General features: G+C 37.9%; 1 protein-coding gene across 3 annotated transcripts in view; it reads left to right on the top strand.

The window, feature by feature from the left end:
* Positions 1-23453, top strand: part of IQCG (IQ motif containing G) — a 53840-nt gene that overhangs the window by 6769 nt on the left and 23618 nt on the right. For all 3 annotated transcript variants that reach the window (XM_042957150.1, XM_042957148.1, XM_042957149.1), the window contains exons 4-5: positions 3950-4185; positions 7697-7825. In XM_042957150.1, coding sequence (XP_042813084.1) covers positions 3950-4185; positions 7697-7825 — 365 coding nt within the window. The remainder of the gene's footprint in view (positions 1-3949; positions 4186-7696; positions 7826-23453) is intronic.

Here is a 23453-nt window from a genome sequence, read left to right on the forward strand (position 1 = left end):
GCTACATCATTATGTCACCCATTATATTTTCAGTGGTGATATGGACTCCTCCTCAAAGGGCTATTGAATTATCAAAAAACTCAACTTGGTAGTGAGAAAATTTTCATAAATTCTTAAGCTCTTATAAATTTTAATAACTTGGGTTGTAGTATAAAATGGAAAGAATTTATAAATACACATTTATTAAGTTCAGCAAAATTACTTTATATAATTTGTACAGAATATACAATTCTGATTCTATTATAGATGAAAATTGCTACATAAACAACAGAGTAAATTGCTTTCCATGTCTAATGGAAGAGAAGTCCATATTTATTGTGACTAGATACTAATTTCACCTTAAATTTTTTAAATAATAATAATTATTATCATTATATGTATAGTCTGGGTTTATTCAACTTTTATTGAAGTTTGAAAGTTATACAAAATTTTAATAGAATATTGGATTTGGAGGGGCATCTAGGTGGCTCAGTTGGTTAAGTGTATGACTCTTGGTTTTGGCTCAGATCATGGTCTCACGGTTCGTGAGTTCAAGCCCCACATCAGGCTTTGCACTGACGGTGTGGAGACTGCTTGGGATTTTCTCTCTCTCCCTCCCTCCCTCCCTCTCTGCCCCTCCCCTGCTCATTCTCTCTCTCATTCTCTCTCTCAAAAAACTTGGTAAAAATTACTGTAAAGAATACTGGATTTGGAGTCAGGAGCTCTTTGCAGTTTAGTTGTGTACTATCAGTTCATTTCACTTTCTTGGTCTTCATATTCCCATTTGTAAAATGTGATGGAGTTTTTGTGTGTGTATTTTTTTTCATTTTTATTTTTAAGTAATCTCCACACCCAATGTGGGACTTGAACTCATAGCCACGAGATCAAGAGTTGCATGCTCCGCTGACTGAGCTAGCCAGGTGTCCCTAAAGTGTAATAGAGTTTTAACTAAATGATCCACATAGTCCCTTCTAATGCTAACATTCTATGAATTTCAGGGTGGTTTTAAAACAACACTAACAGGTTTAGCTATGGAGGACACTGAGGGTTGATGGAGGGAGGTGGGCGGGGATGGGCTAAATGGGTAATGGGTATTAAGGAGGGCACTTTTTGTGATGAGCACTGTGTGTTATATGTAAGTGATGAATCACTGAATTATACACCTGAAACCAATTTTACCATATGTTAACTGAATAGAATTTAAGTAAAAACTCGGGGAAAAAATTACATTAATGGGTATATCAGGGAATTTTGTAACAAATTAATTTTTCTTATCAATTTATGAAGGCAAAAAGACTGAAAACCCAAGAACTAAGCCTTTCAATGCATTTAAAATAAGAGTCTAATTCATACATTAAGCTAGGTAATAAATAGTAGAGAGTCTGGGGTTTCCTCCCTATTTATTGTCTCCTTCAGTAAGAATCAAAAATAAAAAGATATTTAGTTAGTTAGCAAGATAAAGTTTTATGAGACTTATCAATGATACTGTCAGGCTAAAAAAAGGTAATTTGCCTTCATAGAAACTCAAGAGAGAATGAAAAACCCAAATTTATAAACAATTCAGCAGCGGTCACTACTTCACTAAATTAAAGAACAAAATTTTTGCACTATTTTATTCTGGTTTATGATAGGGATCTTCACCCACAAAATTTTCTGACTTAACAGAGACCCTGCTTGTAATTTCATAGTAGTGTATATAATAAAGCCTTATACTCTTATCTTGATTAATAGAAGCTTAACAGCTCTTTTCTCAATATAAGTTAGTTCCACAACTTTACAAAACTATGAATCTTTTAAAATAATATTTTGCTTCATAATACTACTTCTAGCTCATTAATTTTACAATGTCATTGCCCTGTAAGGGCATAGGATTATATTTTAAATCCTTTGTCTTATTGTTTAGCCTTTAGAACAACTTGGGATGAAAGGTTAATTAGCATTATCCCTCTTTTATAGCCATTTTTATAGCTAAGGACATCTCCAAATAGATTTTCATTTGTAAAATCATGGAGTGGCATGATGAAAAATATACTAATGTATCAGATTCTACCAGAAGTGGGAGTAAGTGGACCAAAATTTGGGAAGAGCTTCTTTGCAGGGATACTGTTTCTCTTACCTTTTGTCTCAAGAGTCTAATACCCTCTCTTGTACATAGTGTGTGTGTGATAGAAATATTTTTTAGTAAATGAACTAAAACATTTAGCTAGTCTACTTAAATTCTCTCTTTTAAAAATTCATATTTATTTGTAGTAATCAGTAAATCAGGCTGCTTGACACAGTTGCTTCCATTTCCAGATGCCCAAGCATAAAGGTAGAGGAAAAACAGGGAAATGGAAAAACAGAGCCTCCTAGGCCTTACACTTTCCCCTTCCCTACGTAGATAAAATCTAAAATAAAAACCACCCTTAAGGTTTTCCTTACATCTAGGTAAGTTTCAGTTCAGTTGTTGAAATGCTACACTTCTATTCTCGTTGTAGCCAAATTAATTTTAATTTAAAAGAAAAAATTTAAATTTAGTTTTTATTTAAGGCAGCATTTTGTTTTGTACTTCCCTATGGATGTGTTCTTTAGATCTGGATCTTTGCTTATAGTTGATGTAAAGAAAAATACAGTTGACTCTGTGTTTATTAACCATTCATGGATAGTTTTTAACATTTCTGGGCTAGTTGAAGTTTAGCTAAGGAAGACCTAGGCTTTGGGTATCAGTGTGCAGATAAACTTTTCTTCTGTGCATAAGACAGCACAAGAATTTAAGTAATCATAACAAGTGTAGAACTCACAAAGTTCTGTGTACTGTTCTAAATGCTTTATGTATATTAATTTATTTAATCCTTTTAATAACCCTATGAGGGGAGGTACTACTATCCCTATTTTACCAATGGGAAAATGGAGGCATAGAGATATTAAATAGTTTTCTTAAGTCAATATGGTTTAGTGAGAAATAAAGCCAGGATTCAAATAAGGAAGTTTGGTTTCAGAGTCTTTAGGTATAATGACTATGTTGTATGGCCTCTCAAAAGCTAAAGCTTTTAGCCACAGATTAAATGGGAATCATCAGTTAAAAGACATATGCTGTTCCTATGGTTGATGCCTACCCCTTAGTGTTCAATTTGGGTCTGAAAAATAAATTATTTTGGCCTTTCCCCACATGACCTTCAAAATCTATACCACACTACTAATTATACCAATTTGCTCTTTGATATGACTTTCCTTTCATTCTTTATATTTAAAATTCATGTGTCAATGAGCATTTTGAGTCTCCTATACCCTAGGCATTGTTCTAGACAATGAAACTATAAAGATGGCCACATTTATTATCCAGTCTAATTCCCAAAAGAATTTATTTTATTTTATTTTTTAATTATTTACTTTTGAGACAGAGAGTGCCTGCATGAGTGGTGGAGGGGCAGCAAGAGAGGGAGAGAGATAATCTCAGATTGGCTCCTTGCTGTTAGTACAGAGCCCGACGTGGGGCTCAATCTCACAAACAGTGAGATCATGACCTGAATCAAAATCAACAGTCGGATGCTTAACGGACTGAGCCACTCAGGTTCCCCTGTTTCAAAAAGAATTTGAAGGGAACCAAGATCTCTAAGAACTGTCCCTTCCTTCATAGAATTTACAATCTGATGGAGACAATTATACAATTGTATACAATTTATACAAGAATTACAATATGGTAAATGTCTGCTAATAAAGATGTTTCACAAATAACTTTTCCTTTGATCAAAATCTTAAAGTGTACCTGGTGGTACACTGAGGAAAGACAGAAAAGGAATGTTGTCTAGGGGCAGGAAGGAACAAAATAGCAGGACATGGTTTATGTGGCTGAAGAAAAGGGTAATTTTCTTGTGTGTCGAGTACAAGTGGCAGAAGATGAGGTTGAAAAATGTAGGCAGAGGCCCTTGTATAGCATTGTTTCTTTACTCTTAAAATCTGTATTACATAAAACATTATTTCTTGTTTTTAGAAGAAAAATAAAGAAATCAATTTTGAAGGAAAGACCTTAGAAAAATTTTCAGATGACCCAAAAACCTCAAAAATAACCAGTCCATTCTTACCTAAAGAAGAAACCAAGTTGCCAGAAATCAGACAAGGAAGCCAATTGGCCAACGGATTTAACAAAACGCAAGATCTTGTCTTCAAAAAACCTATAAGACAGACCATAATGTCTACGGAGACACTGAAGAAAATTCAGGTAGATAGGTAAGGAAGGAGAGCATATTTGGAATGTAGTAGTATATTTATTATGGATGAAAAATGGGTGTAACGGTGGTCGACTGCTGTCTTCTCTTATGGATTGGTCATTATATGGAAAGCTACTGCTTTCCATAGGATTAGCTAAAGACTGCCTAGAGGAAGTGTGGTACAATTGGAAGTATGTGGCTATATAATCATGGGCAAGTTGTTGAGCCTTTGTTTCCAGTTATTTATTCATTTATTCATTTATTCATTTATTATTTTTTATTTGTAGAGAAAGAGAGCGGGAGTGGGGGAGAGGGACAGAGGGAGAGAGAGAATCTTAAGCAGTCTCCCCACTCTGAGCGGAGCCCAACTCAGGGCTCAGTCTCATAACTGTGATATCATAACCTGAGCTGAAATCAAGAGTGGGACACTTAGCCAAGCAGGGCACCCAGGTGCCCCGAGAATTTCTGCAAGGCAGTCTCAGTTTCCATTGTCTCAGTATTCAGTTTTTTGTTGTCAGCTGGCTTGCTGACAAAGAAACCTGTTAAGTTTAATAGAGGATGTAATATGGGGTGCTTGGGTGGCTTAGTCTGTTGAGCGTCCGACTTTGGCTCAGGTCATGATCTCATGGTTCGTGAGTTCAAGCCTCGTGTTGGGCTCTGTGCTGACAGCTCAGAGCCTGGAGCCTGCTTTGGATTCTGGGTTTCCCTCTCTCTGCCCCTCCCCTGCTTGTGCTCTGTCTCTCTCTCTCTCAAAAATAAACATTTAAAAAATTTTAAAAATAAAATAAAAGAGGATGTAATATGATGGTAAGGACTGTTGGTAAATGAATGCTTAGAACAATTACCCAGGGCCACCAGCCAAATGCAGCCTGTGGTCTGTTTTTGAAAATAAATTTTATTGGAATACAGCATTGCTCATTTGGTTACATATTGTCTCTTGCTGCTTTCATGCTACAACAACAGAGCTGAGGAGTTGCAACAGAGAATTTATGGCCTGCAAAGCCAAAACATTTACCATTTGTCCCTTTATAGGAAAAATATTCCAATCCCTGCATCAGAGGGGTAATGTTTCTTGTTAAAATCAATCTGGCTCAGATTTGCATGCATGACAGAAACGTATCCAGCTTATAAACACCCAATCTAGCTAATGTCCTTTTCTGTCTCCATGTGATGGCTAATATCTTTTCAATTGGTTTTTTTTTACTTTGGTATACTTAACTTTTCTCTTAATATAGGTTTTGAATCTTTTTCTTTGAACTGTTGTTAATAGATTATTATGTAAAATAGTGTAATTCTTGCCGACTCTATGTCAAAACATTAAAAAGGAGTTTTTAAAATTCTCTACCCACCAGAATATTATAGAAACCAATGGACTAGGAGTCAGGAAGTATGAATTATATGGTTATACATCTTTCTCAAATTAGTTATGTGATTAGGCAGGTCATTTAACCTTCCTGGTTAACCCTTCCTGGGTTTACTCATCTCTAAAATGTGAGGGTTTTATTAGCTCTTTAAAAAAAATTTTTTTTAATGTTTTATTTATTTTTGAGAGAGCGCAAGAGAGACAGAGCATGAGTGGGGGAAGGGCAGAGAGAGAGGGAGCCACAGAATCTGAAGCAGGCTCTAGGCTCTGAGATGTCAGCACAAAGCCTGAGGCAGGGCTTGAACCCACAAACTGTGAGATCATGACCTGAGCTTTTAACTGACTGAGCCACCCAGGCGCCCCTCTTTTTAAAAATTTTTAAAAGGTTTAACTTTTGCAAAATTATTAAATATTTTTTATTATTAAAAAAATTTTTTTAATGTTTATTTATTTTTGAAAGAGAGACAGAGCACAAGCAGGGGAGAGGCAGAAAGAAAGGGGACACAGAATCCGAAGCAGGCACCAAGCTCTGAGCTGTCAGCACAGAGCCCAATGCAGGGCTGGAACTCATAAACCATGAGATCATGACCTGAGCCAAAGTCAGACACTCAACCACTGAGCCACCCAGGTGCCCCTCAAATATTTTTTAAATGCAGAAAAATATAATTTTTCGGGGGAGAGAGAGAGGGAAAGAGCAAGCAGGGAAGGGGCAGAGAGACGGGGACAAAGGATCCAAAGTGAGCTCTGTGCTGACAGACTGACAGCAGTGAGCTGGACTTGGAGCTGGAATTCACAAACTGTGAGATCATGACCTTAGCCAAAGTTGGATGTTCAACCCACTGAGCCACCCAAGCACCCCAAAATGCAGAAAAATATAAATAATGAAATAATGAATACTTAAATGTGTGTAAGCACCGAATCTTAACATTTTACCATAATTGCTTTAGAGGTTTTTTTTTTTTTTTATGAATTCATTTTATTTTATTTTAAAGGTTTATTTTTGAGAGGGAGTGAGAGAGAGAGAGAGAGAGCAAGCATGCACAAAAGGGGTAGAGAGAGAGGGGGACAGAAGATTGAAAGCAGGCTCTGGGCAGACAGCAAGTCCAATGTGAGGGTTGAACTCACATACTGCAGGATCTTGACCTTAGCTGAAGATGAGCGTTCAACGGACCAAGCCACCCAGGCACCCCTGTTTTGTTTTGTTTTTAAATGAAATACTACAGATACAATTGAAGCCTCAGATGCTAGTCCCCCTCACTCTTCCCCCAAAGATGAACTCTATTCTGAATATGGTATTTATTATTCTCTTACATGTTGTGATACTTTTATTAGGTATGTATGTGTTTTATTTAAACAGTACATACAGTTTTACATGTTTTTTAAAATTTTTTTTGGGGGGGGGTGGGTAGGAGCAGAGAGAGGAGGACAGAGGATCCTAAGTGGGCTCCATGTTGTCAGCTCAGGCCCCACATGAACTTGTGAACAGAGATCATGACCCGAGATGAAGTTGAATGCTTAACAGACTGAACCACCCAGGCGCCCCTAGTTTTACATGTTTTTAAATATTGTGTACATAATATTATACTGTACATTCAGTGTTTGTTAGTACTTGGTAAGTAAACTTTGTCAGGTTAAGGAAGTTCTCTTTTATTTCTAGTTTGCGAAGAGTTTTTGTTGTTTATTTTTAAAACAATGGGTATTGAGTTTTGCCAAATGCCTTTTCTGCCATCTGTTGTGATGGTCTTATGGTTTTTCCTCCTTTTGCCTTTGTTAATGTGATGAATTCTATTAATAGACTTTCTTTTTTTTTTTTTAATTTATTTTTGAGAGAAAGCGTGGGTGGGTGAGGGGCAGAGGGAGAGGGAGAGAGAGAGAGTCCTAAGCAGGCTCCACATTGTTAGCCTGGAGCCCAACACAGAGCTCAACGTGGGGTTTGAACCCACGAACTGTGAGATCATGACCTTAGCCGAAGTTGGATGCTTGACTGACTAAGCCACCCAGTCGCCCCTCTATTAATAGACTTCCTAATGTTAAATTATTCTTGCATTCCAGGAGTAATTCCAACTTAGTTCTGATTTTCATTCCAGGTCTTAACTTGTGTGACTTCTGTAGCCCTTTGTAAATGTAGGGAAATTTATTAACTCATCTTTCTTGTTTCTCCTTACAGGCAGTTTTTCAGTGACATAATTACAAAGACCATGCAGGAGCTGCAGGAGTCAGGCACTTTCACCAGTCTCTTGGAAGCTTTGGGCAAAGAGAGGGAAAACAAAAAGCATTTCTATGATATCATTGCCAGGTCCAAGTAATATTAAGTTTATTTGCTGTACTGTATTTTATTTTATTTTTTTTTAATTTTTTTTAACGTTTATTTATTTTTGAGACAGAGAGAGACACAGCATGAACGGGGGAGGATCAGAGAGAGAGGGAGACACAGAATCTGAAACAGGCTCCAGGCTCTGGAGCCATCAGCACAGAGCCTGACGCGGGGCTTGAACTCACCAACCGCGAGATCATGACCTGAGCCGAAGTCAGACGCTTAACCGACTGAGCCACCCAGCCGCCCCTGCTGTACTGTATTTTAAAGTGCTATAAAATTTTTACCAGAAATCCTTGATTTTTAAAGCAAATCAAGTCTGTGCCTTCCAGGGAAGATAAATAGAACTCAGAAATTAAGGTTCTAATCTTGGGACAATAATTGAGATTTCTGGGCTTTGGTTATGTGTATCTACAATATGTCAAGAATATTCTTCCTATTATACAGTAATCTTTTTTTTAATTTTAATTCAAGTTAGTTTCACCCATCTCCCCCCACCTCCCCTCTGGTAACCATAAGTTTGTTCTCTATAGTTAAGAATCTGCTTCTTGGTTTGTCTCTTTCTCCCTCTTTTTTTTTTCCTTTGCTTGTTTGTTTTGTTTCTTAAATGCCATGAGTGAAATCATATAATATTTGTCTTTCTCTGACTTATTTTGTTTAGCATTATACTCTCTAGCTCCAATGGCAAGGTTTTATTATTTTTATGGCAGAATAATATTCCCTTGTATATATATACCACATATTTATCCATTTATATATCGATGGACACATGGGCTACTTTCATATCTTGGCTATTGTAAATAATGCTGCTATAAACATAGGGGCGCATGTATCCCTTCTGAATTAGAGTTTTTGTGTTCTTTGGGTAAATACCCAGTAGTGCCATTACTGGATCATAATATAGTTCTATTTTTAACTTTTTGAGAAACCTCCATAGGGTTTTCCACAGTGGCTGCATCAGTTCACATTCCCACCAACAGGGCAAGAGGTTAATTTTCTCCACATCCTTGGCCAACACCTGTTGTTTCTTGTGTTGTTGATTTCAGCCATTCTTACAGGTATGAAGTGATACCTCATTGTAGTTTTGATTTGCATTTCCCTGATGTTAAATGTTAATGAACATCTTTTCATGTGTCTATTGGCCATCTGGAAGTCTTCTTTGGAAAATGTTTGTTCATGTCTTCTGCCCGTTTTTTCACTGGATTATTTGTTTTTTGGGTGATGAGTTTTATAAACTTTTTGTATATTTTGGGTACCAACCCTTTATTGGATATGTCATTTGGAAATATCTTTTCCCATTCTGTAGGTTGCCTTTTGGTTTTGTTGATTGATTGATTTGCTTTTGTTTCCTTTGCCTTGGACCTATCTATAAAAAGTTGCTATAGCCAATGTCAGAGAAGTTACTGCCTGTGCTTTCTGTGCTCTCTTCTAGGATTTTTCTTGTTTCCAGTCTCACGTTTTGGTTTTTAATCCATTTTGAATTTGTTTTTGTAGATAGTGTAAGAAAGTGAGCCAGTTTCTTTCTCTTGCATGTTTTTGTCCAGTTTTCCCAAGGCCATTTGTTGAAGAGACTGTCTTTTTTCCATTGGGTATTCTTTTCCACTTTGTCAAAGATTGGCTGACCATATAATTGTGGGTTTATTTCTGTGTTTTTTATTCTGTATCTAGTTTCGTTCCATTACCATACTGTTTTGATTACTACAGCTTTGTAATATAACTTCAAGTCCAGAATTGTGATGCCTGCAGCTTTGCTTTTCTTTTTCAAGATTGCTTTGGCTATTTGGGGTCTTTTGATTCCATAAAAATGTTAGGATTGTTTGTTCTAGTTCTGTGAAAAATGCTGTTGGAATTCTGACAAGGATTGCATTAAATATGTAGATTGCTTTGGGTAATATAGACATTTTCACAATATTTGTTCTTCCAATCCATGAGTATGGAATGTCTTCATTTCTTGGTGTTGTCTTCAATTTCTTTCATCAGTGTTTTATAGTTTTCAGAGTACAGATCTTTCACCTCTTTGGTTAGGTTTATTCCTAGGCATCTCATATTTTAGGTTCAATTGTAAATGGGATTGTTTTATTAATTTCTGTTTCTGTTGTTTCATTACTGGCATATAGAAATGCAGCAGATTTCTGTACATTGAGTTTGCATCCTGCCACTTTACTAAATTCCTTTATCAGTTTTAGCAGTTTTTTGGTGTAGTCTTTTGGTTTTTCTGTATAGTATTATGTCATCTGCAAAGAGTGAAAGTTTTACTTCTTCCTTACTGATTTGGATGTCTTTACAGTAATTTTTCTTAAGACTGAATTCACTGCAAATTCCTGAACAATAGCAGGTGATCATGAAAAGCATGCCAAGGGAAGTTTTCCTTTCCAGGGCCTTTGAACTAATTCCAAAGAGTTTCATACCTTAAGAAATTGAACACAATCAGATGATTTTGGGACCAAGATAAAATTCTTATATGAAGGCTGAGTACTCAGAATGAGAGTGTTTATCTTGTTTGCATAGGTGGAATTGTTTTCCTTGAGTTATTTTCTCTACCTTTGTACCTTAGTATTGGTAATAAATTCTGTACTAGGGATTTTTTTTTGAGAGAGAGAGAGAGAGAGAGTGCATATACATGCAAACAGGGGAGAGGGAGAGAGAGGGAGAGAGAATCCCAAGCAGGCTCCACAGGGCTTCATCTCATGATCTGAGCTGAAATCAAGAGTGGGACACTTAACCTACTGAGCCATCCAGACGTCCCTGTACTAGGGATATTTTGACAGTTAGATTAATTAACACATGTACAGACTTAGGATAGTTCCTGGCACATAGTAAGTGCCTAATAATAATAATAACAGCTACTATTATGGACTTAACATTGTAAGTACACTGCTGGTGGGAGAATTAATTGGTATAATTTGTAAAAATGATTTATTTATGAAAAATACATATACCTAATTTCAATTTTATAATATTCACTATTATTTATGTACTATTCCATAATTTATTTAACCATTCCTTGAATTTAACATTTAGGTTGTTTCCAAATTTTTGTTTTAGCAAATGATGTGTTAGTGTGTTTCTTTGTCTGATCTATTATTATTCCATGAAGTTCAGTCACTACATGTGGAATTACAGAATCAAAGATATAGTCTATAGTTTAATGGATGATATTATAAATCTATTTAAAGTATTGTTTACAGAGTTATAACATGGGGGAAATGTTTATATCACATTTTTTTTTTTTTTTGAGAAAGAGAGACAGAATGCAAGTGGGGGAGGAGCAGAGGGAGAGGGAGAGAGAATCCCAAACAGGCTCCACACCAGCGTGGAGCCCAGCACGGGGCTCAATCTCACAACCATGAGATTATGACCTGAGCTGAAATCAAGAGTTGGACACTTAACCGACTGAGCCACCCAGGTACCTCTGTGTCACAATTTTAAATAGAAAACGAAAGACTGGAAATAATATAGTATTATCACATCTCTATAATAAAACTGAAAAAAAATGCGTAGAAAATGATAACTGGGGGGGTACCTGGGTGGCTCAGTCTGTTAAGTGTTTGACTTTGGTTTGTGAGTTCGAGCCTGGCAATTGGGCTCTCTTCTGTCAGCACAAAGCCTGCTTTGGATCTTCTGCCCCTGTCTCACTCCCTCTCCCTGCCTATTCTCTCTCTCTCTCAAAATAAAATAAACTTAAAAAAAAAAAAAAAAGAAAGAAAATGAGAACTGGAGGCTCCTGGTTCAGTCAGTATATGTATATACATTCACATTATTTGTTGTAGCATAATGGTAAAAATCTAGAAATAGCATAAGTGTCCTTTGTAAAGGAGTTCTTGAATGATTGTTAATGTTAGGAAATAAGAAACATGCAGCTATTAAAAAGAATAAATTAGAGCTCTATGATTGATCTAGAGGAATGTTCTTCATATATAGATAAGTGAAAAAATTATAGTATCATGTGTGTAACATGAGTCATTAAAAAAAACTCATCCATATATGTAAGAGCACAAGGAAAGATGCGGAAGGATGTATATCAAGAGGCTTAACATTGATTACTTCCTAAGAGTGAATCGGAAGGGAGAAGGGAGATGGCAGATTATCCATCTTTTCCTGTAAGTGCCTATTCAGTTTTGAAATATTACAGTGTTGTACTTATTACCTAATAATTTTTTAAAAAGCTAATCAAGTAAGAAAAATAAAGGGGCGCCTGGGTGGCTCACTTGGTTAAGTGTCCGACTTCTGCTTGGGTCATGATCTCATGGTTCTGAGTTGGAGCCCCGCATCAGGCTCTGTGCTGACAGCTCAGAGCCTGAAGCCTGCTTTGGATTCTGTGTCTCCCTCTCTGTTTCTCCCCTGCTCCCACTCTGTCTCTCTCTGTCTCTCTCTCAAAGATTAAAAAAAAATTTTTTTAATTAAAAAAAAACAGTAAGAAAAAAAACACAAAAAACAAAACAAAACAAAAAACCAGTAAGAAAAATAAAAAAGAAATATGTACCACTATTTGGGAAGGAGTAAATTATCTCAATGTAGACAGTTTACCAGTGATTGATTTTACATATGTGATTATATATAATAATTTCTTCTTTTAATTTTTCTTCCAATTAGATAGGCATCATTTTGGATTTACTTAAATTGGAAAATTATATATAGATTTGGGCAAATCAGTTACATATTGTTTAGTATTTTAACTACTGTGTGATTGGCACTTTTATCATCACATTTAATGATGGATATAAGACAGACAAGATTTTCTATTTAGTTCCTTGAATAAGAGCTTTATTGAAATAAAATTTATATGCTGTTAAAGAAATTATTCAGACACATGTCAAAATGGTAATGAAGACTTTATTCAGGATTATTGTAATAGGGAGAGAGATTAGGCTCAACTCTGAAGAGGGGGTCAGTGGATAAAAAATTACTAAGAGACATAAAGGGTAGAGGATTCTTGCTAAACTAATTTAACAGGATTCTTACTGAAAGCAGGCTAAAGGTTTAGATATCAAGGGTGGGGGATGAGAAATTTGATCAAAATCCAGGGAGATCAGATCAGGGTGGGGATTCTCTCTAAACTGATTTAGAAGTCTTGCTCAATTAGGCTATGCAGGCTGAAGTTAAGGACAGTGGCCAAGGACAAGCTCTGGTAGAGAAGACTCAGAGGAACCTGCTTAGTTTGGTCAAGGAGAGAGTCTTTGTCAATACCAAACATTTATCTTTTCAACATGTACAATTTGGTGGTGGTTTTTGGTATATTCACAGTTGTGCAACCATCACCACTATCTAATTCCAGAACATTCTCATCATCCCAAAAAAGAAAGACTGTACTCATTAGTACTCACTCTCCATCCCTTTCTGCTCAGCTCCTCTGTTTAGTTTTAAATGAAGCTTCTCTTGTTGGTAATTATCTTCACTATACAATAAAATATTATAAAATAATAAGAAAGATACCAGAATATAAGTGGAAAATGGGTAAAAGATAAGTGTAATGAATGAGCCTTGGCGAAAGCCCCACATAGGGCCTGGCATGAAATAATTTTTCCTTCTTCTAGGAGCAGGTGTGAAAGACATGCTTAAAGTATGCATTCTACCTGTGAGATGTGTGCATATCTGCCCCTGAGTAAGAATGAATAATATGTAAAGATCCTCTGCTTAAGCTCCCTTTGGTTAGAAATCATTCTCACTTAAAAAAATTTTTTTTGTTATCTCTATACCCAACATGGGGCTCGAACTCACAACCTCAAGATCAGAGTTACATGCTTTTCTGACTGAGCCAGCCCAACACACCATTACGTATTTTTTAATATGTATCCTACTTCATTATTCAGGGGAGACAGACCACTTTGTTTCTCAAAGCAAAAGAAAGGAGAGAATTTGCCAGGTTTTAGGGTCTTTTAAGATTTTGGTCAGAAGGTCCAAGATTTATGAGTTATCAATTTCATCATGGTCGCTCAGCCTCTACTCTAGAAAGGCAAACAAAAGGAGCCAGAGTAGCCCCTCTGCTTGCTGAAGTGGTAACCTGGGTGCTCTTTATTGGAACTCAGCTGTAGAATGTAGATCACTAATAATGTGCAAGCCACACCAGCACTATTCCCATTTGTGACAGAAAGGTATACATAACTTGGATCCTATGTGAGTATTGTTTGGGCATTGCTTTTTTTTTTTTTTTTTTTTTTCAGTAGACTTCAGTTTTAAGTTCATAGAAAAACTAAGCAGAAAGTAGAGTTCCTAGGGTACCTGGCTGGCTCAGTAGGTGGGGCATGCAACTCTTGATCATGGGGTTGTGGGTTTGAGCCCCATGTTGGGTATAGAGATTGCTTAAAAATAAAATCTTAAAAAAAAAAAAAGAGTTCCTATATACCTCTTATTATTAACATCTTATATTAATGCAGTACATTTGTTATCATCAATGAGCCAGTATTGATACATTATTATTAACTGAAGTCCATAGTTTACATTAAGGTTCACTCTTCAAAAAAAACCATTTTATTTTATTATTGTTTTTTCAGTTTTTTATTTATTTTGAGAGACATAGAACAAGCAAGCAGGGGAGGGACTCTGCCCCTAGAGAGGGCCTGCCTCTAGAGAAGGAGAGAGAGAATCCCAAGCAGGCTCTGTGGGGCTCAAACTCACAAACCGTGAGATCACGACCTGAGCCAAAACCAAGCCTAACCGACTGAGCCATCCAGGCACCCCTAGGGTTCACTTTTTTGTTATATATTCTGTGGGTTTTGACAAATGTGTGCTGACATACATCCAGTGTTACAGTTTTATATAGAATAGTTTCACTGCCCCAAAAATCCTTTGTGTTCTACCTATTAATCCTTCCCACCCTCTCCCTGAGCCCCTGGCAACCACTGATTTTTCTACTGTCTTCATAGTTTTGCCTTCTTCAGAATGTCATGTAGTTGAAATCATACAGCACATAGCCTTTTCAGATTGGCTTCTTCCACTTAGTTTATGCATTTAGGATTCTTCCATGTCTTGTCATGCTTGACAGGTCATTTTCCTTTGTTAGCATGAAATAATATATATACTTTTAAATTTTATTATATTTTTATTTTTTTAACTTGAACAACTTTCTTTTTTAATTTTATTTATTTAACTTATTTATTTTTAATATATGAAATTTATTGTCAAATTGGTTTCCATACAACACCCAGTGCTCATCCCAAAAGATGCCCTCTTCAGTACCCATCACCCACCCTCCCCTCCCTCCCACCCCCCCATCAGTCCTCAGTTTATTCTCAGTTTTTAAAAGTCTCTTATGCTTTGGCTCTCTCCCACTCTAACCTCTCCTTTTTTTTTTTTTTTCCTTCCCCTCCCCCATGGGTTCCTGTTAAGTTTCTCAGGATCCACATAAGAGTGAAAACATATGGTATCGGTCTTTCTCTGTATGGCTTATTTCACTTAGCATCACACTCTCCAGTTCCATCCACGTTGCTACAAAGGGCCATATTTCATTCTTTCTCATTGCCACGTAGTACTCCATTGTGTATATAAACCACAATTTTTTTATCCATTCATCAGTTGATGGACATTTAGGCTCTTTCCATAATTTGGCTATTGTTGAGAGTGCTGCTATAAACATTGGGGTACAGGTGCCCCTTTGCATCAGTACTCCTGTATCCCTTGGGTAAATTCCTAGCAGTGCTACTGCTGGGTCATAGGGTAGGCCTATTTTTAATTTTTAGAGGAACCTCCACACTGTTTTCCAGAGTGGCTGCACCAGTTTGCATTCCCACCAACAGTGCAAGAAGGTTCCCGTTTCTCCACATCCTCTCCAGCATCTATAGTCTCCTGATTTGTTCATTTTGGCCACTCTGACTGGTGTGAGGTGATACCTGAGTGTGGTTTTGATTTGTATTTCCCTGATGAGGAGCAATGTTGAGCATCTTTTCATGTGCCTGTTGGCCATCTGGATGTCTTCTTTAGAGAAGTGTCTATTCATGTTTTCTCCCCATTTCTTCACTGGATTATTTGTTTTTTGGGTGTGGAGTTTGACTCTTTATAGATTTTGCATACTAGCCCTTTGTCTGATATGTCATTTGCAAATATCTTTTCCCATTCCATCAGTTGCCTTTTAGTTTTGTTGACTGTTTCCTTTGCTGTGCAGAAGCTTTTTATCTTGATGTGGTCCCAATAGTTCATTTTTGCTTTTAATTTCCTTGCCTTTGGGGATGTGTCAAGTAAGATATTGCTGCGGCTGAGGTCAGAGAGGTCTTTTCCTGCTTTCTCCTCTAGGGTTTTGATGGTTTCCTGTCTCACATTCAGGTCCTTTACCCATTTTGAGTTTATTTTTGTGAATGGTGTGAGAAAGTGGTCTAGTTTCAACCTTCTGCATGTTGCTGTCCAGTTCTCCCAGCACCATTTGTTAAAGAGACTGTCTTTTTTCCATTGGATATTCTTTCCTGCTTTGTCAAAGATTAGTTGGCCATACTTTTGTGGGTCTAGTTCTGGGGTTTCTATTCTATTCCATTGGTCTATGTGTCTGTTTTTGTGCCAATACCATGCTGTCTTGATGATTACAGCTTTGTAGTAGAGGCTAAAGTCTGGGATTGTGATGCCTCCTGCTTTGGTCTTCTTCTTCAAAATTACTTTGGCCATTCGGGGCCTTTTGTGGTTCCATATGAATTTTAGGATTTCTTGTTCTAGCTTCGAGAAGACTGCTGGTGCAATTTTGATTGGGATTGCATTGAATGTGTAGATAGCTTTGGGTAGTATTGACATTTTGACAATATTTATTCTTCCAACCCATGAGCACGGAATGTTTTTCCATTTCTTTATATCTTCTTCAATTTCCTTCATAAGCTTTCTATAGTTTTCAGCATACAGATCTTTTACATTTTTGGTTAGATTTATTCCTAGGTATTTTATGCTTCTTGGTGCAATTGTGAATGGGATCAGTTTCTTTATTTGTCTTTCTGTTGCTTCATTATTAGTGTATAAGAATGCAACTGATTTCTGTACATTGATTTTATATCCTGCGACTTTGCTGAATTCATGTATCAGTTCTAGCAGACTTTTGCTGGAGTCTGTCGGATTTTCCATGTATAATATCATGTCATCTGCAAAAAGTGAAAGCTTGACTTCATCTTTGCCACTTTTGATGCCTTTGATTTCCTTTTGTTGTCTGATTGCTGATGCTAGCACTTCCAACACTGTGTTAAACAACAGCGGTGAGAGTGGACATCCCTGTCGTGTTCCTGATCTCAGGGGGAAAGCTCTCAGTTCTTCCCCACTGAGGATGATATCAGCTGTGGGCTTTTCATAAATGGCTTCTATGATGTTTAAGTATGTTCCTTCTATCTCGACTTTCTCCAGGGCTTTTATTAAGAAAGATGCTGAATTTTGTCAAATGCTTTTTCTGCATCGATTGACAGCATCATATGGTTCTTATCTTTTATTAATGTGATGTATCACGTTGATTGATTTGCAAATGTTGAACCAGCCCTGCATCCCAGGAATGAATCCCACTTGATCATGGTGAATAATTCTTTTTATAAGCTGTTGAATTCGATTTGCTAGTATCTTATTGAGAATTTTTGCATCCATATTCATCAGGGATATTGGCCTGTAGTTCTCTTTTTTTACTGGGTCTCTGTCTGGTTTAGGAATCAAAGTTAATACTGGCTTCATAGAATGAGTCTGGAAGTTTTCCTTCCCTTTCTATTTTTTGGAATAGCTTGAGAAGGATGGGTATTATCTCTGCTTTAAACGTCTGGTAGAACTCCCCTGGGAAGCCATCTGGTCCTGGACTCCTATTTGTTGGGAGATTTTTGATAACTGATTCAATTTCTTCGCTGGTTATGGGTCTGTTCAAGCTTTCTATTTCCTCCTGATTGAGTTTTGGAAGTGTGTGGGTGTTTAGGAATTTGTCCATTTCTTCCAGGTTGTCCAGCTTGTTGGCATATAGGTTTTCATAGTATTCCCTGATAATTTCTTGTATTTCTGAGGGATTGGTTGTAACAATTCAATTTTCATTCATGATTTTATCTATTTGGGTCATCTCCCTTTTCTTTTTGAGAAGCCTGGCTAGAGGTTTATCAATTTTGTTTATTTTTTCAAAAAACCAACTCTTGGTTTCATTGATCTGCTCTGCAGTTTTTTTAGATTCTATATTGTTTATTTCTGCTCTAATATTTATTATTTCTCTTCTTCTGCTGCGTTTAGGGTGTCTTTGCTGTTCTGCTTCTATTTCCTTTAGGTGTTCTGTTAGATATTGTATTTGGGATTTTTCTTGTTTCTTGAGATAGGCTTGGATTGCAGTGTATTTTCCTCTCAGGACTGCCTTCGCTGCATCCCAAAGCGTCTGGATTGTTGTATTTTCATTTTCGTTTGTTTCCATATATTTTTTAATTTCTTCTCTAATTGCCTGGTTGACCCATTCATTCTTTAGTAGGATGTTCTTTAACCTCCATGTTTTTGGAGGTTTTCCAGACTTTTTCCTGTGGTTGATTTCAAGCTTCATAGCATTGTGGTCTGAAAGTATGCATGGTATGATCTCAATTCTTGTATACTTATGAAGGGCTGTTTTGTGACCCAGTATGTGATCTATCTTGGAGAATGTTCCATGTGCACTCGAGAAGAAAGTATATTCTGTTGCTTTGGGATGCAGAGTTCTAAATATATCTGTCAAGTCCATCTGATCCAATGTATCATTCAGGGCCCTTGTTTCTTTATTGACCATGTGTCTAGATGATCTATCCATTGTTGTAAGTGGGGTGTTAAAGTCCCCTGCAATTACCACATTCTTATCAATAAGGTTGCTTACGTTTGTGAGTCATTGTTTTATATATTTGGGGGCTCCTGTATTCGGCGCATAGACATTTATCATTGTTAGCTCTTCCTGATGGATAGACCCTGTAATTATTATATAATGCCCTTCTTCATCTCTTGTTACAGCCTTTAATTTAAAGTCTAGTTTGTCTGATATAAGTATGGCTACTCCAGCTCTCTTTTGACTTCCAGTAGCATGAAAGATAGTTCTCCATCCCCTCCCTTTCAATCTGAAGGTGTCCTCAGGTCTGAAATGAGTCTCTTGTAGACAGCAAATAGATGGGTCTTGTTTTTTTATCCATTCTGATACCCTATGTCTTTTGGTTGGCGCATTTAGTCCATTTACATTCAGTGTGATGTCTGTAGGTTTCATGCTTGTAGCAATGTCTCTGGTACTTTGTCTCACAGGATCCCCCTTAGGATCTCTTGTAGGGCTGGTTTAGTGGTGATGAATTCCTTCAGTTTATGTTTGTTTGGGAAGACCTTTATCTCTCTTCTATTCTAAATGACAGATTTGCTGGATAGAGGATTCTTGGCTGTATATTTTTCTGTTCATCACATTGAAGATTTCCTGCCATTCCTTTCTGGCCTGCCAAGTTTCAGTAGAGAGATCCGTCACAAGTCTTATCGGTTTCCCTTTATATGTTAGAGCACGTTTATCCCTAGCTGCTTTCAGAATTTTCTCTTTATCCTTGTATTTTGCCAGTTTCACTATGATATGTCGTGCAGATCTATTCGGGTTATGTCTGAAGGGAGTTCTCTGTGCCTCTTGGATTTCAATGCCTTTTTCCTTCCCCAGATCAGGGAAGTTCTCAGCTATTATTTCTTCAAGTACACCTTCAGCGCCTTTCCCTCTCTCTTCCTCCTCTGGAATACCAATTATACGTAGATTATTTCTCTTTAGTGCATCACTTAGTTCTCTAATTTTCTCCTCATACTCCTGGATTTTTTATCTCTTTCTCAGCTTCTTCTTTTTCCATAATTTTATCTTCTAGTTAACCTATTCTCTCCTCTGCCTCTTCCATCCAAGCTGTGGTCGTCTCCGTTTTATTTTGCAGCTCATTCATAGCATTTTTTAGCTCCTCCTGGCTGTTCCTTAGTCCCTTGATCTCTGTAGCAATAGATTCTCTGCTGTCCTTTATACTGTTTTCAAGCCCAGCGATTAATTTTATGACTATTATTCTAAATTTACTTTCTGTCATATTGTTTAAATCGTTTTTGATCAGTTCATTAGCTGTCATTATTTCCTGGAGGTTTTTTTGAGGGGCATTCTTCCGTTTCATCATTTTGGATAGTCCCTGGAGTGGTGCGGAACTTCGGGGCACTTCCCCTGTGCTGTCTTAAATAACTTGCGTTGGTGGGCTTGGCCGCAGTCAGACCTGATGCCTGCCGCCAGCCCACCGCTGGGGCCACAGTCAGACTGGTGTGTACCTCTTCCCTTCTCCTAGGGGTGGGATTCACTGTGGGGTGGTGTGGCCCCTCTGGGCTACTTGCACACTGCCAGGCTTGTGGTGCTGGCGATCTGGCGTATTAGCTGGGGTGGATCGGCAAGGTGCACAGGGGCGGGAGGCGCAGGCTCAGCTTGCTTTTCCTTCGTTGATCTGCTTCGGGAGGGGCCCTGTGGCACCGGGAGGGAGTCAGACCCGCCGCCGGAGGGATGGATCCTCAGAAGCACAGCGTTCGGTGTTTGAGAGGTGCAAGCAAGTTCCCTGACAGGAACTGGTTCCCTTTGGGATTTTGGCTGGGGAATGGGTGAGGGAGATGGCGCTGGCGAGCGCCTTTGTTCCCTGCCAGGCTGCGCTCTTTCGTCCGGGGCTCAGCAACTCTCCCTCCCGTTGTTCTCCAGCCAAAATTATAAGCTGTTAGCTTATAATCTTCCAGATGTTAAGTCCGACTTGCTGTCTGAACACACTCCGTCTGGCCCCTCCACTTTTGCAAGCCAGACTCGGGGTCTCGGCTTTGCCGGCGGGCTGCCCCTCCACTCCAGCTCCCTCCCGCCAGTCTGCGTAGTGCGCACCACCTCTCTGCCCTTCCTACCCTCTTCCGTGGGCCTCTCATCTATGCTTGGCTCTGGAGAATCCGTTCTGCTAGTCTTCTGGTGGTTTCCTGGGCTATTTAGGCAGGTGTGGGTGGAATCTACGTGATCAGCAGGACGCGGTGAGCCCAATGTCCTCCTATGCCGCCATCTTCCCAGCCAGTCTATATATTTTTTAATTTTAGAGAGAGTGGGAGACGGACAAAGGGAGAGAGAGAGAATCCCAAGAAGCCTCCACACTCAGCACAGAGCCAGACGTGGGGCTTAATCCCACGACCCTGGGATCATGACCTGAGCTGAAATCAATAGTCAGAAGCTCAGCAGATTGAGCCACGCAGGTGTCCCCAGAATAGTATTTTATTGTCTGAATATACCACAGTTTATCTGTTCACATACTGAAGGACAACTTGTTTGCTTCCAAGTTTGGGCAATTATTGAATAAAACTGCTGTTAACATCTATGTACAGGTTTTTGTGTGGACATAAATGTTTAACTCATTTGAGGAAATATCAAGGAGCATAACTGCTGGGTTGTTATGATAAGAGTATGGTTAGTTTTGTTAAGAAGCTGCCAAACTGACTCTTGCATGCTCACCAACATTGAATGAAGAGTTCGTATTGCTCCACATCCTTGGCATTATTTGTTGTTGTAAATCTTGGATTTCTGACATTCTATTCAGTGAGTGGTATCATTGCTGTTTTAATTGGGCATTGCTTTTGATAGAGTAAAGAAAGTGGGCTAACTGGTCTCTTAGTGTGCTGAAATTTCTTTTCATCATGATGATGAATCAAAGTGTAGTCTGATCCAGAGAGGTGAGACATCCTTTGCCATGGCATATCTAAAATGATAGGAAAAGACAGTTCACTGAAGGGGACACATGGGAGGCCAATAAATGTAAATATAAGAAATATTTACATTCAAATTAGTAGTATACCATTTTTTATTTCTCACACTGGCCCATTTTCTTCTTTATGGTAAACAACACTAGTGGAAATAGAATTTTTATTTTACTTTTTAAAGTGTATTTATTTTTAGAGAGAGAGCACACGTGCATGTGCACGTGAGCAGGGGAGGGTCAGAGAGAGAGAGGAAGGGAGAATCTCAAGCAGGCTCTGCTCAGCACAGAGCCCAGCATGGGGCTTGATGTCACAACTGCAAGACCTGAGCCGATATCAAGATATCAAGAGTTGGATGCCGGGAATATAATTTTAGATGTAATCTATTGAGTTTTTCCTATGCCCATAGAATAGTTAGAGCCCAATTTTTGGTTGAATTAATACTTAATGTTTTGATGATGATGATGATGATGATGATGATGGTGTGTAAATAGTTCATAGGTGGGACACACAGTATATATAATGATTAAATTTTCTTTCTTAAATCGCTTTTTTTCTCCTGGAGTTAAATTTTGCCATTTTTTTGTTTGCCTGTTTTGACATTTCTGTTCCGAATCCAGCACCCAACTCTTCAATAGAAAGCTCTCTAAGTGTAGTCATACACATTAAGTCTTCCCTTTTTTCCCCCACTTTGAGACTTTCTTCTGTTCTTTCTCTCTTATTTGTTGCCATTGCTCCCAGGGCCTGCAGCATTGCTATAATACTGGGCCTTGCCTTCATATCCTGAGATTTCCTTTTGATCCTGTTTTCTAGACTTCCATTCTTCCTCTTTTTTTGTGTGTTAATCCCTCATTTTGTTGGAGCATGTCTTTTTTTTTTTTTTTTAATCTCTTATTTATTTTTGAGAGAGAGACAGAATGCAAGCAGGGGGGAACAGAGAGAGGGAGACACCGAATTTGAAGAGGCTCCAGGCTCTGACCTGTCAGCACAGAGCCTGACATGGGGCTTGAACCCACAAACTGTGAGATTATGACCTGAGCCAAAGTCAAACACTTAACTGACTGAACCACCAGGCACCCTTGAAGCATATGTTTCTGTAACTTCTTGAACAAAGGGTGCATGGAAGTTAAATATATTAAGATCTTAAATGTGTGAAATATGTTTTTTTCCTCATACTTTGTTAGTAATTTGACTGGGTACATATTTTTAGACTGAAAATCATTTTCTTTCATAATTTTGAAGGCTCTACTCCACTAATTTCTAGTTTCCATCATAAATGACATTTGTTTTTTTGTTTAACTGAATCTGCCCTTGGGGTTCTGAATTTATTAGTAGGGATAAACATTTTGTATCTTTCTTACCTGTTTCTTGTAATCTATAAATGGGAAGTACATAATCTATAGTTTGTTTTGGCAAATGACAATCCCAGTCTCAAAATTCTAGTTAAGTACATGCTTTATAAACATTCCTGAGTAGGAATGCTTATCTAGATGCTATTTAGTGGTAAGGTTGTTTTTAGTTGTGTCCACAGATTGAATGTTTGCGTACCGCACCCTTGCTTCTCAATGTAATGATATTAGGTCAGACTTTTGGGAGGTGATTAGGTACCATGAGATTAATGTCTATATAAAAGAGACCCCAAAGAATTTCCTCTCCCCTTCGATCATATAAAGATGCAAGTGAAAATGACCATCTGTGAATCAGGAAACAGGTTCTCACCAGATACCGAATATGATGGTGCCTTGATCTCGGACTTCACAGCCTCCAGAACTGTGAGAAATGAAGTCTGTTATTTATAAGCTATCCGGCCTGATATTTTTGTATTGGCAGCCTGAGCTAAGACAGTTTTTGTTTTGTTTATTCTTATATTGTTTTATTCTTTTTAAAAATTAAAAAAAATTTTTTGTTAGAGAGCATGAGAGTGGGGGAGAGGGGCTGAGGGAGAGAGAAAGAATCTTTTTTTTTTTTATTTTTTTTA

Source organism: Panthera tigris, chromosome C2, assembly GCF_018350195.1.
Source record: "Panthera tigris isolate Pti1 chromosome C2, P.tigris_Pti1_mat1.1, whole genome shotgun sequence".
Lineage (NCBI taxonomy): Eukaryota > Metazoa > Chordata > Mammalia > Carnivora > Felidae > Panthera > Panthera tigris.